Below are 16,491 nucleotides of genomic sequence, written 5' to 3' on the forward strand. Positions count from 1 at the left end.
TTATTGATTGTAAACCTATTCTATTACAATCTGTCTTTAGGATATTGTTTTTCTTTCCTGGAAAACCTTATGATCTCCAAAGCTTCTAAGATGTATCCATATGGGTCCACCATGTATATACATTAAGAAAAGGCGACATATTGCAAGCGATTATACATCTCCTTTACATTCCCTTCATGTAGTTTTTAAAGTTTTCTTCTAAGATAGAAAAAATGGAAAACATCTAAGCTTGAGCAATTCTAGCATTCAGCACTGTTATAGTACATGCCTTATAATGCACAGTGTGAACTCTACTCTTCTGTAATGTGCATTTCCTCAGAATCAAAACTATATCTTTAAACATAGTATCTCACCATTGATTTTACAGCTGGAAATGTCTGTGTAGACAAAAAATACCTGCTTACCCTGTAAGACACACTACAATAAAGCAGTTCTATGAGTCTGTTCCTTTACACTTTCTATATAAATATGGACACTGACACATGAGTTAAGGAACAGACATTACTAGGATTGCTTCCTTTCAAAGTGCTGTTAGGTGTTTAGAACACTATTTCACTCTGCATGTTTATTCCTTAACCAGGTTTCCTTCAGAACCGTGTTGCGGCAGAAGTTATGAATTATTAGAAATGTATCAAGTTTGCATTTTTTCCCCGCTGTTTTTCAACTATTTCCAAATTCTTGGAATTACCCTAGAATGTGCCCTAGAAAACCACTGAGAAAAAGATCAAAGGGACATCTTGAAAAGAGAGAACCATATCCAACAGCAGACAAAACGATCACATTTATATTTTTATCAAGCATGGTCTCCTAGATACTCCCGCAAGAGATTCCAAAAGCCTTTCACATTCCAAACCAAGCAGTGCAGCACGATGGGAGATACTCACTATGTTCATGAGGGTGAGGAGGTAGTTTTGAACGTGTTCCTTGCCATGGAATCGGACGACAGAGTCGTCCACTCCTAACAACACCTCAATGTTGTAGTCGTCGTCTCCCGCGTGCCTGCGTCGCCGCAGGGTTTCGTTCAGTTGCTGCTCGATGCTGCTGTACAGGGAACTCAGCTCTCTGAGGCCGCCAAGAAGAGACTCTACAAGAAAGAGTAAGACATCAACATCTACTCCAATTCCACTCCAGGAACATCCTCCTGCACATCATCCTCACCTGTAGTGTCACCACTGCGTTGGATAAAATAAACTAGGAACTCTGAAGAGATTATTCTAGTGGTGTAGGGGTAGGGGAAATCACCAGATACCCTATCAAAAAATTAATGCGAACATATGGTTCTATAATCTGTCACACAGTTCTTATTTCAAGTATAAAATACTTGGCCAAATAGTTCACTTCCTAACCCAAAATTTCCCCCCTCATTTTTTTGTACCCTATCAGGCATGTGTTATGGAATGCCACAGACATGGGATGCCATACAACACTTAACTTGCAGCTTTAGAGCTCAAAAGTAACATGGTCAGCCCCAATTCATGTTGAAAAGATCTCAAGTTGCAGTGTTGTGGCTCTCCCCCTCATACCCCATCACTGGAACAGCTAAGCTAAGATTTTGGACTGCCTATTTTTGTAAATCTTTATTTAAGAAGTAGGCATTGGCATACTTCCTTCTGTGAATATCACAGAATACTAGAAAGGCCACTTGAAGACACTGGTCAAGGGGCACTGTCCAGATGAACCACTCTGAATTGGCTTCTAAGGGGATGCATCCTATAGCCTGCATCTGCAGTGACTCTAAAGATATTTCTTCCACTTAGGACAGTAAAACACAACATCACCATGGATTTTTGACAGTAAAGAAGGCACAGCTGTAGGCTATTTAGTTCTTCCTAAATCTAAGCCAGCACACCAACAGGCTCTAAGCAATGAACAACAGCAAAGAGGCCTGTTTGGAACACCTCACAGTGTAAACCACCAGCGACGTACTGCAGTCCTCACTAGGAATTGGGCAGTTCTTGTGGCTCCAGTCCTGCACCAGGCAGGGAGCATCCCCATTCCTGCCTCCTCCACGTAGAAGAAAGAGATGATACAGCCCTTAAATGCACATGGATCTTCCCACTCTATGACCCCAGCAAAAGCAACCAGCGTCTGATGGATAGAAAGGAGAAGACAGTCCTGACTTCCACTTGTGTTGACTCGTATTGTAATGGTGCAAGTCCTTTTTCTCTACACTGGAGTTGATGAAAGCCGAAGTGGCGAGTACACAAACTGGCTCTTCACATGTTTTTAGGCACGACTCCCAGCAAACTGGAGGTAAGTTTTGCCGGTGGGAGGACAGCAGGGCCAACATTGTAAAATGTGCTGGGTGGCCACGCTGTAATTTGTTTTGAGCAGATTCAGCTACTGGCAGAATTAGCTGGGAAGCCTCTTCCTCCTAAGTATCACAGCGGTTGACAGCAACACATAAATAACACTCCTCAAACCCCACATCAAACGGCGAGGTTGTCCCCAGTTGTCTTCTGAAGCTTAGCCCTCCACTATGGGTGAGAGACCAGGTCTGCAAACAACTTTTCAACCTCTCGCTCTCAAGAATGCGAACCCTGCCATAGCACACAAGCAGGAAATTCACAGACAGGCTCCAATTCTAAAAATTGCTGCAGCTGGCAAAGCTGCCAAGCGCGGCATCCAACGGAAATACACCAGTAATGCCACCATATCGCTGCGCCCGCAGCGCGAATGGAACACCTTGAGGTCACTCCAGAAAGGACCAACTATCTGCACAGCACAGCACCTTTGGCTTGGCTGTCACTCCCCTTCTTAAATAGGTGGGTTTGCGGTTCCAACAAAGAGGAAAATCTCTTTTTTTGTGTGCATGTGAGCAGGCAAAGCAAGTCAGAAATGATTCCTTCTTTTTCCACCCCTCTCTAATATGCAGCCACTTTCTTCACACAGAGGGCATTCTCAATATGCCAATATTTTCCACGCATGCACCCACAGAGTATTTTTCAAGTGTGCAATCCCAACAAAGCAAGAAAAAATAACCACACTCTAGGAAGAAACATAATGCCCATTTTTGCCCAAAATTTTAAAGAAAATGGAAAAGTAGTACTGGAAAAATTTTCACGCATTGAACCTCCCACCTCCGGAAATGCAACTTGCATATTTCTTTCCACAGAACCCCCAGCCTCCCCCTGACCGGGCTCAGTGGTGAAAACCCAACCACTTGACTCGGCCTGGCACCAGGACCTCTAAGAATATTAAGCAGTACCCACTTTAGCTGCCGTTTTCCTGGTGCTGACTGGGTTTTAATTTTTCATCTGCTCTTCTTGGCACTACTAAAGTATGATACTCCTTAACAGAAACGTTAACATCGGAAAACAGCTGTTGACTTTAAGGCTGATTTGAGCTACTTATCAGCTAGTAATCACTTAACAAGCCTCATCCTGCATGTTGCCTTTCCCCATACCTTGCTGGGAGGTGAAGCAGTGGGGTCCTCTCCCTAAACGCACCCACTGCACATTGCTATGCCCTGTCCAAAAAATACGGGGTAATACGAGTGGTTTATCTATTCTCTTGCTTGTCCGTTTTCCATAATCTAGCACTAAAGGGACTTCAGTCAAACAACCAGAATCAACCCCAGGTTATATGTACTAACAGTAGCTCTGCAAATGCTGCAATCTGCATCCATTGCCACGCACTGAAGAGAACACAAGGGCAAAGGGATGAGGGTGTGACGTGAGAGCAACAGTGCTGTCAGAAGACGTCTATGTTCCCACAGCCCAGTCATTAAATCTTTCTTCCTGCCGTCACTCATGATTCAGCTAAGTACCAGGGCACTAGTGGAAATTTCAGAAGAGCTCACAGAACCAATGACTCTTTTCACAGCATTCAAGTCTGTTCCAAATACCTCAGCCAACCCAAAGTCATTTACCTTAATTGATCATCATGAATTTGAGCTAGTTCTAAGAAGTTTGTTCTGTGCTCGCTGGCTTTGGTCAAGGCACAGGGAAGGGGGATCAACAGATATCTTTTCTGAGCAGCACAGAAAGCGTCCTCAGATGTGTTCTGTTCAGGAGATGGCAATATTATTCTTATCAATACAAAATACACACACGTAATTCAGAACCTCCCAAGCAGGCAGACACAGCGACAAACACATTAGATATTTTATCCAATCTGCTCTACAGAAGGCTGTCCAAGTTTGCACCTGCTCTATGCATCTCAGTGCTCCAAATGAGATTAATTAAAAAGCTATGCTCACTGTGAAGTTGTAGTGAAAACTGTCTTCCATCTCCTTTTGGTGTTGAGAGCTTCCCAGCTTGGCAAGGTTGACCTTTTCAGAATGCCACAACCCTTACAATTCAGTGTTCTTTCCAAAATCTATGCAACAGGAGGAGACATTACGGAAAAATCTTAGTGGAGAGCTATTTACTGCAGTACTGAGTGCTACAGCCAGTGGAGACATCAGCGTTTTCTGTTCATTCAGTAGGCACCTAAGGTACTCACAACAGAAGGGCAGAGGTCAGTCTGAATGCTTCCTGCACAAAATCTTTGTTAATGCAGAAGTCAGGCTGTTGGCTGTGCTCCGTAAGACTTTCACAGGCTTTCTGTATTGCGATAAATAACCAACGCAACCATCCCTTGCCTTTCAAACCTCCCTCTTGCCAAAACCAAAAGGTGCGTGAATTATTTTTTTCAGTCCAAACTGTGCACTCAAACAGTTCTGCACATGCCTGCTCACCTTCAGGGATAGACAGACAGACACGTGCAGCACCAGTAAATGTGCATTACCTGCTGGTAGTGCCACACACTATTGGAACTCAGGACACAAAACACACCTAAGTCTCTAGAGGTCATTAGGTAATGGTTAAGAAACATACGTGCTGTGACTTCCCCTGTGTATGATTACAGGGTTTGTGTGTAATGGACTACAAAGAAAATCGGCATTCAAAGAAAAATGCATCACGATCTTTGCGTGTTAATCCAGGACTTGGGAAAACCTGAGGTCCCTGAAGCTGGTATAACTCTACTGAGCTTCAGCACTGCAGGCAGCATATCATCTGTAAAATTTTAAATGTGGGGGTGGTCTCAGCACTGAGATGAGCAGTTTACACATTGGCAGTCCTGTAGATTTGTGAGCCGAATGCTGCAGAAGTGCCTTTGGGGACACCCCCTTACCTGCATGTTGGAGCTGCTGTCACCAAGTAATGGAGAAATCAATCTTTCCTTATAAAACTCTTCTCTAGAGCACAGAGCAAGTAATTCAGATGCAAGCAGAAGTGGGAGAAATGACCCACTTCTGAGTGGGAAGAGATCACAGCAATGCTTATCGAAATTAATCATTTGAAGACAAAGGTTCCTTGCAAGTTAATCTACAAACCCTACCCGGCAGCTCTGAGTGCGCTAACAGAGTAAAGAGAGATGGCTGTCACTGAGCGACAATAATCCCTGTTACACACAGAGGAAACTCGTCTGTATGTTTGTGGGTTTGTGCTAGACAGACTAATCCTTCCTAATCTCATTCTGGAATTAGCTGGTTCATTATCTCTTCCTTTTTTATTTTGCTAGTCACCTGCATCTTCTACATCATGATCTTACCTGTCAGAAGAAGATTAATCCATGCTCTTTCATGAAGTTAAATGGTTGTGCAAACATTTGGGTAGGAAGTCAAAACATCCAGCATTGTATGCTCATGTGTAGGTGTGTTATTTCTATTTTCTTTTTTCACAGCACACATCAGAGCCTGTCTACTATGCATCACCTAGCAAAAATGAGGAGAGCAAAGGATGACATCTTCCTCCAGTCCAGCTGGGGTTCCTCTGCCAAGAAAAGGCAGGAGGAGTTTTGTGCTTGTAGCAAATGAAGCAGTGGAAACAGAGCAGAAACGCACCAGAAGGAAATCTCCCCCACATGCTTTGTCATCGCATTTGGTCGAAAACCATGGCTGCTAACCTCGCCTTGTGCCACCTCCAGAGACTTGGAACCATGCTGCTGGAATCAGACGGCGAGTTTCTGTCAAGCACAAATATATCTACAGAGCCTCTCTGTGAACCCAGACGTGCGTATGCTAAAAGCCATAACCCTTTTGCAGACCAATAAAGTCTGCCTCCCTTCTAAATCCTTTTTCAGAAACACTGAACTTTTAACATAAACACCTACATCAAAAATTTGGCATAACTGTACCCCTCCTAAATGGTTTTCTGTGTTTAAAAAAACTCCAAATAAATATTCTGGGTTACAACATGTATCTTTCCTAGAGTGTAACTTTAAAAGAGTGAAACTATAGCTCCCTACTACTAAATAAAGCTGTGATTTGCCCAAGTCTAGTTTCACAAATGCTGTCATCAGTCAAATCTCTGTGTAGCTACAGCAAGCCCTAATCATTTCTCACATTGACAATTCTGGCAATCTTACTTTATATTGTAACATACATGGGCCGAATTCTGTGATACAATGCTATGGATATCAGCAGCATTCCTTATATCTATCTACGTATATATGTTCTTCATATGTGCTTAAGGAATAACAGGGATGTTGCATCCTTTCTTTGGCCACATTTCACTCTGCATAACTGAGCTGGGTGCAACTTATCGACACTTCACTCCCTTTGAGCTGGCCCTGGAGACTCTTGGAGACCTCAGCTAGACGTGGTGTGTGAGGGAAGGCAGGGATGGCTCTACAGCAGCCAGAACAGGGTCATCTTCAGAATGAGATGGCTACTGCCCAGCACCTCACTTAGTCCCCGACTGCTTCCCTTGTGTCAAAGAAAACTCAGCAAATAAGAGAATACACAAGCCCTGAGATTTACAGTGGTAAGTACAAGGTGGAGGTGAGGGTTGGGTAACTACTAACCTGCCTTTGTCAAGGTACTCCCTTGCTCTGAGTCACACCATGCACTGAAGAGTGAGGCGATGACTCTCCAGGACACCAGACTCGCAGACAAGAGATCTGCATTCATCTAATCCTGCTGAATTGATACCACAGCTGCTGCTGCTGCTGTGCTTGGTGGCCTGAAGATTTACGCCTTTTCCTGCAGCTCTTTTGGAGGCACTTTTCTCAACTCAACAGATGTCTGAGCTAGCAGACAAGCAGTTCAAATTCATTAGTGCACAAAGAGGAAGATGTCTCGAAACAGCAAGATGTGACTCATGCTCCGCTACCAAACCCTATCTGCTCTCTGGAGAGGGGCCTGGCTCACCGTATGCCTGCAGTCACGCTCCTGCGTCTGGACAGCTGGAAAGCAACAGATTCAGTGCTCAGGGCTGTCTTGACTTACGGTGACCTACCTCATTTAGGCACAGGTTTAGTGCCCAATATTAATAGCAACGTTCTTAGCAGGAATTGTGTTGTACTGTCTCCTGAGAAAAATCACAAACAGAGAAGAAGCAATTGCATTTCAGGAAGGATCCTAAGTGTAAGCATGAAAACTGATCAACAGAGATCAGATCCATGGAGAGAAAGCAAGCATGGAATGACAGAATTGTTTGAGTTGGAAGGGACCTTAAAGACCATCTAGTCCCACTGCCCTGCCCCGGGCAGGGCCCCCTTCCCCCAGCCCAGGGTGCTCCCAGCCCCGTCCAACCTGGCCTTGAACCCTTCCAGGGAGGGGGCAGCCACAGCTTCTCTGGGCAACCTGTGCTGGTGTCTCACCACCCTCACAGTAATGAATTTCTTCCTTCTATCTAGTCTAAGTCTACCACTGCCTTCCAGTTTAAACCCATCACCCCTCATCCTATCATTGCACCCCCTGACCCAGAGTCCCTCCCCACCTTCCCTGCCCCCCCTTTAAGCCCTGGGAGGCCGCTCGAAGGGCTCCCCGGAGCCTTCTCTTCTCCAGGCTGAACCCCCCCAACTCTCTCAGCCCGGCCCCCCAGGGGAGCTGCTCCAGCCCCCCCAGCATCTCCGTGGCCTCCTCTGGCCCCGCTCGAGCAGCTCCGGGTCCTTCTGCTGTTGGGGGCCCCCGAGCTGGACCCAGCACTGCAGGGGGGTCTCGTGAGAGCAGAGTAGAGGAGGAGAATCCCCTCCCTGGCCCTGCTGCCCACACTTCTCTTGGTGCAGCCCAGGATGCAGTTGGCTTTCTGGGCTGTGAGCACACGAAAAAAGGCAGAAAAAGATCAGGGGTTGCAAGCATGCAAGTGAGGTGGTTCTGTGCCTGGAGAAGACCTGGCAGCAGCACTGGAGGAGGGGAGCCTGATGTCGGGGCACCTAGGTAATACTGCCAGTGGGCGAGCAGGGATGCAGGAGCTGATCATCAGCTGGGAGAGCTGCAGCTGTGTCCCGGCCCCGACTCACCGCTGCGTGATGTGTATACCGGCCACGCTTCAGGGTCCCTGGGAGCAGGATGATGTCACCGAGGCAGCCATCAGCTAGAGTTTCTTTTTGGCAAAAGATTATGACCCACTGAAAAATTTAGGAGAAGCAAGCATTCAATTGCCTAATTTAGCCTTTTCCTGAAAATACAGCTGGCAACAGTGTCTAGGGAGGCTCCACAACTTCGCTAATTCAAAATGAAAATAATAAAAAATCAGCTTGGAACAAATTTAGATCTATGTATATCCTTTCTTAATGAGCATGTTAATGTATAAAACGTCCCCAAGGGCAGATGTATTCTGAAGCAACTAAAAAATTCCATTATGCTATTTTCAAATAAAGGAAACTAGGCCAACTCATAATGTCACTTCTAAAGCGGCATGAAGTAGCTGTTGCACACTTTTCTACTTGTTAACCACTGAATGAATATGACTTTCCATGATTGCTTTGTCTCCCAGTTATACTTTCTTGAAGCTCTGTATTTTCTTCAGCTCTCAGAACCTGTGTTACCAGGGTGGAATCAGGCATTCTCACCAAGTTTTTCTCCGCCCTTTTTCTGTCTTAATGCTCATCTTTCAGGCTGCCATAGAGCTTAGTCTATTTAATTTATTTTGTTGAACTTCTGTGCATCTGCATCCAAGACAGCAACAAGAGAAATTACTGGACACAAAAAAATGAGCTGTAAGCTCCTACTGCTGTTAAATGCAAGAAAGGTGCAGAGAAAAGGATGGCTCACTTAGGAAAGGCAGCTGGTGATACCAGCAGCTCTATCACACCCTGAAGATAATGTTTAACACCCTTGCCCACTTCACCAAGCATGAAATTTAAAAAGTGAAGCAACTTCATGAATAGTGAAGGTAACCCAAAGAATTCTACTTCTGAGGATCTTTTTCTTTGTGATACAGAATTTTCCACAGAAAACACATGTGTAATAAACCGCGTAGAGATAAGTGGTGCATCAGGCTGATTTTGGTATTTGGCAGGTTGTCAGGCTGGGCCCTGCAATTCCTGACTGGCAGGGGCCAGCCTAGGTGATGATATCTCACGCCCCTTCCAGAGAAGTTAGCCACTTACAGCTTGCACTCGACTCTGAGGGAAGGCCACCAGCATCTTCGGCCAACAGGCTAAAAAGACAGAGTGAGGGTAGAAACAGGGCTTGGTAAATGCAGAGATTAGCTGAAAATGACCTTTCGCCACCTTGCTCTTGGAATAAGATTCACTGACAGAAGCACTCGGGTTGAAAGGGCTCTCTGGAGGCCACTCAAAACAGGGCCAAATTCAAAGGGACACCAGGCTGCCCAGAGACCCATCCTGGCCCCTTCAAAACTCTCAGTGGATGGAGGACCCAGCACCTCTCTGGGCCCCAGTCCAGTGAACCACCTCCCCAGTGAACCATTTTTTCCTGGTATCTACTCTCATCCCCGTGTTCTGAGTTCTGACTGCTGCCTCTTGTTCTCTTGTTGAATGTTTCTAAGATGTCTTCTCTGTAACCCCTGTATCTCATGTGATTACCAAATACTCACACATTACTCGTCTCACTCTTCCCAGGGATCTATATAGCAATCATAGACATGACTGTCCTCAGGACATGAAAAGAGCCATCATGAAAATGTTATTCTGTAGCTTCAAGCCAATTAAAGCCAAAGACTGAGATTTTATCTATACTCAACACAGATCAGATTGTCAAATGACCTCAGCAATCTGCTTTATACAAAAGCTCATCTGCCACTTAAATGCACCCATGGAACTCAGATTTAGGGGAGTTTCAAGTTCCACAGCACGCTTTGCTGACTGTTTTGTTTGTTCTTTACTAACTACCTTTAAAGAACAATTTAATATGTTGATGCCTTCCAAAGATCTGGCTCTTCAGATGTGGAACAAGAAGCTACCAGGAGTGGGTGGCCAGATGTTTTGGCAGCTGGCTCCCACACCCTTCAGCAGGAACACAAGAATACCTGTCCACTTATGTGGAGCTTTAGCCAAAAAATTAGTATGAGAAACATAGCAGGTTGCTTTATTATAACAAAAGGTCAGTATTTGCCCTTCAATAAATCTATGAAAGCCCCTGATCTTTTGCCTACTAAAGCTTATTTTGAAGTGTGCCTTTGGAAAATCCAGGGAAGAAAAGAAGAATCATGTAGGTCAAATGCCAATTCCGATCAGTTCCAACAGACTTTTAACTTACTTCACCAGGAACTGTGTATATGCAAAATTTTTGTGGCACTGCTGGTACTGTCTAATTATGAGGGATCAGTGTTTGCAAAAGAAACCACCCAGGTTGTCAAGTGGAAAATATTGTGACAGGATATTTTCATTAGGTTCTGGGATGTGCTCTAACTTGTGTGCATTAATTTAGTAGGTCCTTAAAAAAAAAAATAATCCTATGAAGTTAAGCATTCTTCCTTATTTTTTCTTAAAGAATTGCATAAAATTGCCTTTTACTCCAGAAGCAGCAGAGTGACTTTCTAACAGTCCCACAACAACATTTGTGGTATCAGAAGAATTTGTCCTTTACTTAAGCGTCACTGCCCCGAATCCCCCCTTCCCACTCAAAATACCCACACCCAGGGCTTGCAATCCTGACTCTGAGGTTCAGTTCCTTAATATCGCTACTGTCTCTGATGGAACAGGTACGTGAGATTGTTGTTACTCTTTGCTTAACTGTTGCCAAAACTTCTGTTTGTTTGTTTCTGGGGGCTGAGCAAAAGGAAGAGTTTGTATCTGAAGCAACCTTAACAAAGCAAGGTGGCCATATAAATCCACAGTTTCACTCTGTGTTTCACTGTATGTTAAGGGCTCTACCTCTTAAGTGCTTCCAGAAGCCAGTGGGCACCCTACAGAGTGTCCCTCTGGGATATTTCACAATAAATAAATATCATCTATGAAATTTTGATACCACAAGGCAAGACAGTTGTTCTTCTGTAGAAACACAGTGTAGTTACACAGAGGAGAAAATTCGATTTAACATTTCCCTCAAGAGAGACAGAACAATCACTTGAGCATTAATAAAAACCAATTATTTAGTATAATTTAATGAGTATGTAGCTTGCTTTTGGAAGTCCTGCTGAAATGAACATGAAGCCTTAGTGACTTCCAGGATCCTCATGGCTGAGGGGGAGCACGGGCGGGGCTCCAGTGTTTCCTATTTTAGGGACCTGCTCTCAGCACCATGTCAAATGTGGGTGGAAAAGGGACAGATTGAGAAATCTTAGAAAAGCACCAGGCTTTTTCTTCATGAGCATGAATGACAGAGGCACTGACACGTACGGTAGTGAGTGGATAGTGGAGAAAACTAGGACTACTGAGATTCAAACCTTTTCTATTAAAAACATTAAATGGTTTGAAATGCTCTACGTGCAACTTCCCACAGCGATGCTGTTTGCATTGTGATAAACCTATCTGCACACAAACCCCAGATTTCATACAAACCCCAGAACCCTAAGTTCACAATGCCCAGTTTCTTTCACTGGCATAACCAGGCAGAGAAAACCAGTTTAGAAGTCATGTCTCCCATGTGAGAACTGCAGCCCCACGCTAAATACAGTCCTGGATCTTTAGATGTGTGATTCCTCCAGGCTTTTCAGCTACTTTTTAACTGAAATCACATTAAATTCAAAAGCACAATAAAATCTCAGGGAAAACCATACAGCTCCTGCTGAAGCAAATGACACTGGGAATAGTGTTTGAGCAAGCAGTCTTGCATTTGTTCCTATTTTTTTTCCCTTGGGTTCCCATCTAAATGAAGTGCTGTGGATAATGTTTCTCACCGGTGCAGCCCCCAGCTCTCCGTGAAGCCCAGACCAGAAGCTGTCAAAATAAACCCTTCTCTTCCCGGGGCTGCTTCTGAAAGGAATTGCGTGGCTGCAAGCTATGACACAGAGGAGGCAGGTCAACTCCTCACCTACCCAAACCTACACTGTAACAGGAACAGAATTGTCAAGAGAAGGAAGTGCTTCCTGGGGCAGGTGCACCCCCCCCCCCCCCCCCCCCCCCCCGGTGAAAATGTGGCTCCCTGGCTGTTGAACCTTCCCTGTGCCCTTGTTCTCAGGCCGTTACGGCAGTTGGGGCCTTCGGCCAACACTGGCTGTTATTGCCCACAGGTCAGATTCGGCCTGGGTATCAATGGAGGCCCTGGGGGAGCCATTTTGAGCTCGTCCCGCCCGGAGCAGTGTGCTGCAGGTAAGGGCTCTCCCCTTGGGTCGGGACCAAGCCCAAGGAAACTCCTCGGGGTTCCTAAGGGTCGGGAGGCTGCCCTAAAATGTTCCTCGAGGTTGAGAGTCCTCACCTTTTATTAGGTGAGTGACTGAGCGTTTTGGGTTGTTGTTAAACCCCAGAAGTTTGTGTGGTGATAATTTGTTCTCCTCTCACAGACATTTGAACCTGCTGTTTGTATGTTTGCGGAATGATGATTAATTGTGCATAAAATTTTTTTTTTTTTTTTCAGTTGTTAAGTGGTTTGGGAGTTTCCGCAACACTTCCGTCACTTCAACATGCATTGTACTTTGTGAACAGTTCAGGTTAAATAGAGAACGTATTTCATTTTGAGCTTTAAAAAAAAACATCTATCTTAAAAAGAACACGAACTTATTTGCACATCAAAACCTAACTGAGCCAAGGAGTAGTGCAAACATATTTTACAGAAAGTAATCTTCACCTGAGGGTAGCCAAAGGGGCTGCAGAAAGGCCAAAATAGCAGCTTTTCACACAGCATAAACACCGAAGTAGTCTGAAAATACTGAAAACCTAAACAAACACAGGCATCACTTTACAGACTAAATAAAATTTAAACCATTAATTTAAGATATTTAGGAGTTAAAGCATTGCAAAGAAAAACTCCAGATGAATAAAATTGCCCAGGAGATGCCAAGAAATAAAGGCATGGGGAAGCAAAATGAAAGAGAAGACCAGGCATCAAGCGTTCCACGTGCTGTGTGTTGTGTGGCACAGGCGCACGGAAGTGCCGGGGAGAGCCCCGGGATGTGGCGAGGCAACGTCTGCTGGGAGACGTCCCACCTGGCAAAGCCAGCCGGCGGCACTGGAAAACACCCACGGCCCTGCAAGCACACAAGCTGCCCTTCTGTTACAGAAGCAAGGACGAGCTGGAAACAACTGTCCTGAGTTTGCTGAGGTTGTGCGACACGGAAGGGGACTGGCGCCTGTGGAGCAGAGGAGGCGTTAGCAGAGCACAGCGTGAGAGCATTTCCTGACAGAAATGACAGGTAATTTTAGAGCTTTAGGACACAGGACTGAGGGGAGGGGTTGAAATATGCCACTGAACTGGTATCCCATTGAGTGCATGAGGTTTATTAACCAGTAAGATGATGAATTTTTATTTTCCAGGCTCATCTTTTTTGAAGGTCTCCCGTGAGGATCAGAGATGGAATGAAGATTTCTTGAGAAATAACCCCTCACCATCCCCCCAATGTTTCTGTTCTTCATCAGTCATCTGTAAGACTCCTTCCAAGCTGGGATGAATTATTTAGAGGATGCTTGACCTGTCTTAGAGATGGGCTAAGGAGGAAGCAGCACATGTGACCAAAGACTGTCATTTGATGAGTGACTTGCTGTTAGAGCTGTGGCAATGCAGCAAAGAGAGCGGAGGGGAAGCCCAGGAGGAAAAAACACCACCAAAATGGAAGAAAGACCTCCCAGCCTACAGCAGGACTGCAAGGTAATGCTGATTCTAGTCTGATGGAATAGCCTGGGAAATAAAAATAGTAGCAACCAGGTTCAGACAAAACTCCAATTCCACAGTAGCTTAACCACACTAAGGAATTAAGAAAAGAGAGAGAAAAAAAAAAAATATTGTGACTTCATACATAGTCTGGATATCTTTCAGCCTCCTGAGATGATTAAAAGAATTACAGCCTAGTGGATTAGCTCTGTTTATATTCTCTGCAGTGGGACTCTTAGACCCTTAGAGTGACAGTGACTGGTAGAATGACAAGGTCTAAATCTCTGTATTGCAGGATTATTCATTGAACACATGAACTCAATGGGCCACAAACACAAACATTATCTTATTTTGTTGTTACACCTAAAAGAGAAAAGAAAATATTTTGAAGTGCTGACTGCTTCCATAAAATATTTGCTTCTCTGGTACCTTAGCAATTCCAGCTGCAGAATAATTCAGGGAAGGATGGAAGATTTCCTGCACTATATTCCTTGTTGGCTCAGCAGAGCCAGCTTTGCTCTGACATAACAGGAAGGACTCTTCCCCTCCATGCATCATCAGCGAAACCAGTTCTTAGCACTCATTGACATGATGGATTGATGCCAGCCACGCACTTAGGAAGCCACGTAGAACCACCAAAGGCATAGTTCTGTGTGTATTGGAATAAGTTTAAGGTCAACTTGGGATAAACTTTTCCAATGGAAATGGCTAGAATTTTACCCCATCATTTTCTTGTCATCATTTCCCTACTGGGCATGAGGGCTTTCTAGAACTGCAGGTTATCCTTACCTGACTGCAAACATACACAAAACAAAGCCAGAATTTAAATGTGATTAAGGAAACTATAATTAAGTATGTTTGGGTCAACTGTTCTTTTTCCATCCCATGACCAGAAACTGATCACACTAAAAGCAAAAGTGGAACTTCAGGCTGCTCCTGAGCTCTCCCCACCAGAGAACAGGAGCTTGCTGGCACAAGCTCACACTTGACAGACGGGCAGGACAGTTAGTTCCCACTGCAACAGCTCTGCATCCAGCTGATTCATGGTGAAAGCACTTGGAGATTTGTCTGTGGACTTCCCATGCTCTACGTCTTGGAAAGCACGTGAGAAATGTTGCTGGAAGTGGAGCTGTCTCTGTCAGGTTCTAACACAATCATACAATCACATGGAGATAAGCAGCAGCTAGAAACATACCTGGGTGAGGGGTGTTAGCAGGCACAGTTCTATTAAAATAACTGTACATCAAAGTTACTGAATAAACTATAGCCCTTAACTTAAAGAGTCAGAGTGGGTCTGGTTAATGTAGAGCAACCAGGAGGCGTACATCTGAGGCATGCCAACTTTAAAAGACAGGGGTTGTTTTTAGAAAAGAATGAAGCCCGTGCTACATGCCAGATCTACACCTATGAGATCATTTCTGCAACAACCTTCCTTCCATAGTCCTGACACAGTATAAACCGATTTGCTGGAATCTCACATGCTGGAAACTCCTTCAATACATTTTATAGCTTTAAGTAAAACCAGCTGTCACCCCTCTGGTATAAGAAATACTGCAGGGACTCACACAAGGCACTTGTCAGGTTCTCAGATGGACTCGCAGAAAGTGTCACAGATGCAGAGAGATTTAAAATACAGGTCATCTCAGATACCCCAGGTTTAGTGGACAACTGTCAAAAAGATGACAAATAAGTCTCAGGATCAAACTGAGCTTGTTTGGAACATGCTGCTGCTCTTTGCTCAAAGACTGTGAGATTCTACTTTGGCAATCAGATGCTTAAGAGCACAGCAAGGATGTTCTCCACATCCACTACTGTAGCAAAGAGGAGAAGTAATAGAGTAACACTTCACAGCCTACTTTCTGTATGGTCCCATGGTCTAAGGAACACATTAACACCTTACCATGAATTAAGATACTGCTAATAAACTGACAAGTGATAAATACATCCTTTCCTTTTTTCTTCTCCAGGTTACTGGAGTGAGTTTTATTTATGCCCCTGGTCAGTAATAAATTGAAGTTTTTTCACTTTAATACAACGAGAACATTCTATCAGATAAGTGCCGCAATTTGTATACGTGAAGAAGATTTGAGCATTTGGGTCTGGCTCTTTAAGAGTCTTGACAGGTATCCCATGCTGGTGGTTACACACAAATACAGGATACACAGCAGAAGTTTGCAGGTCACATTAGATATGCATAAAGAAAGCAAACCCATTCCTTTTTCACTTTATACAACACCAAGTTCTTCAACTAAACGCCAGTGTATTACCGTAACAGCTCATGTCACAATTGCAGACAAACAACATGGCTTCATGTCCTACCCGTACAGTTCAAACAAGTCCAAGACCAGAACTCTGCTTTTATCCATAATGCTAAAATCAGTCATGAAGCGAGCCCTTCAAACACAACTGAAATAAAAGATGAAAAATAACAAGGAAAAAAAGTTACATTTTGCAAAATCAACAGATGTATCAATGTCTAAAAGTACAGAAAAAGTATCTTTAGGGGTTTTGGTATTCAGTTTGCAGATGAGAAAAACTAAGTCAGCAACAATTTCCAGACTTGTCCA

The 16,491-nt window shown here is 44.3% G+C and overlaps 1 protein-coding gene and 1 long non-coding RNA gene across 5 annotated transcripts in view; one reads left to right on the plus strand and one right to left on the minus strand.

Moving 5' to 3' along the window:
• Nucleotides 1-16,491, minus strand: part of ADAMTS3 (ADAM metallopeptidase with thrombospondin type 1 motif 3) — a 142,314-nt gene that overhangs the window by 36,601 nt on the left and 89,222 nt on the right. For all 4 annotated transcript variants that reach the window (XM_042796757.1, XM_033007750.2, XM_033007764.2 and 1 more), the window contains one exon: nucleotides 885-1,084. In XM_042796757.1, coding sequence (XP_042652691.1) covers nucleotides 885-1,084 — 200 coding nt within the window. The remainder of the gene's footprint in view (nucleotides 1-884; nucleotides 1,085-16,491) is intronic.
• LOC116965291 lies at nucleotides 1,053-6,261 on the plus strand. The gene is made up of 2 exons (XR_004409260.2): nucleotides 1,053-2,253; nucleotides 5,671-6,261. It is a non-coding gene; the product is annotated as an uncharacterized LOC116965291 (long non-coding RNA).

The sequence above is a fragment of the Tyto alba genome, unplaced genomic scaffold, assembly GCF_018691265.1.
Source record: "Tyto alba isolate M040663 unplaced genomic scaffold, T.alba_DEE_v4.0 Super-Scaffold_23, whole genome shotgun sequence".
NCBI classification, from domain to species: Eukaryota; Metazoa; Chordata; class Aves; order Strigiformes; family Tytonidae; genus Tyto; species Tyto alba.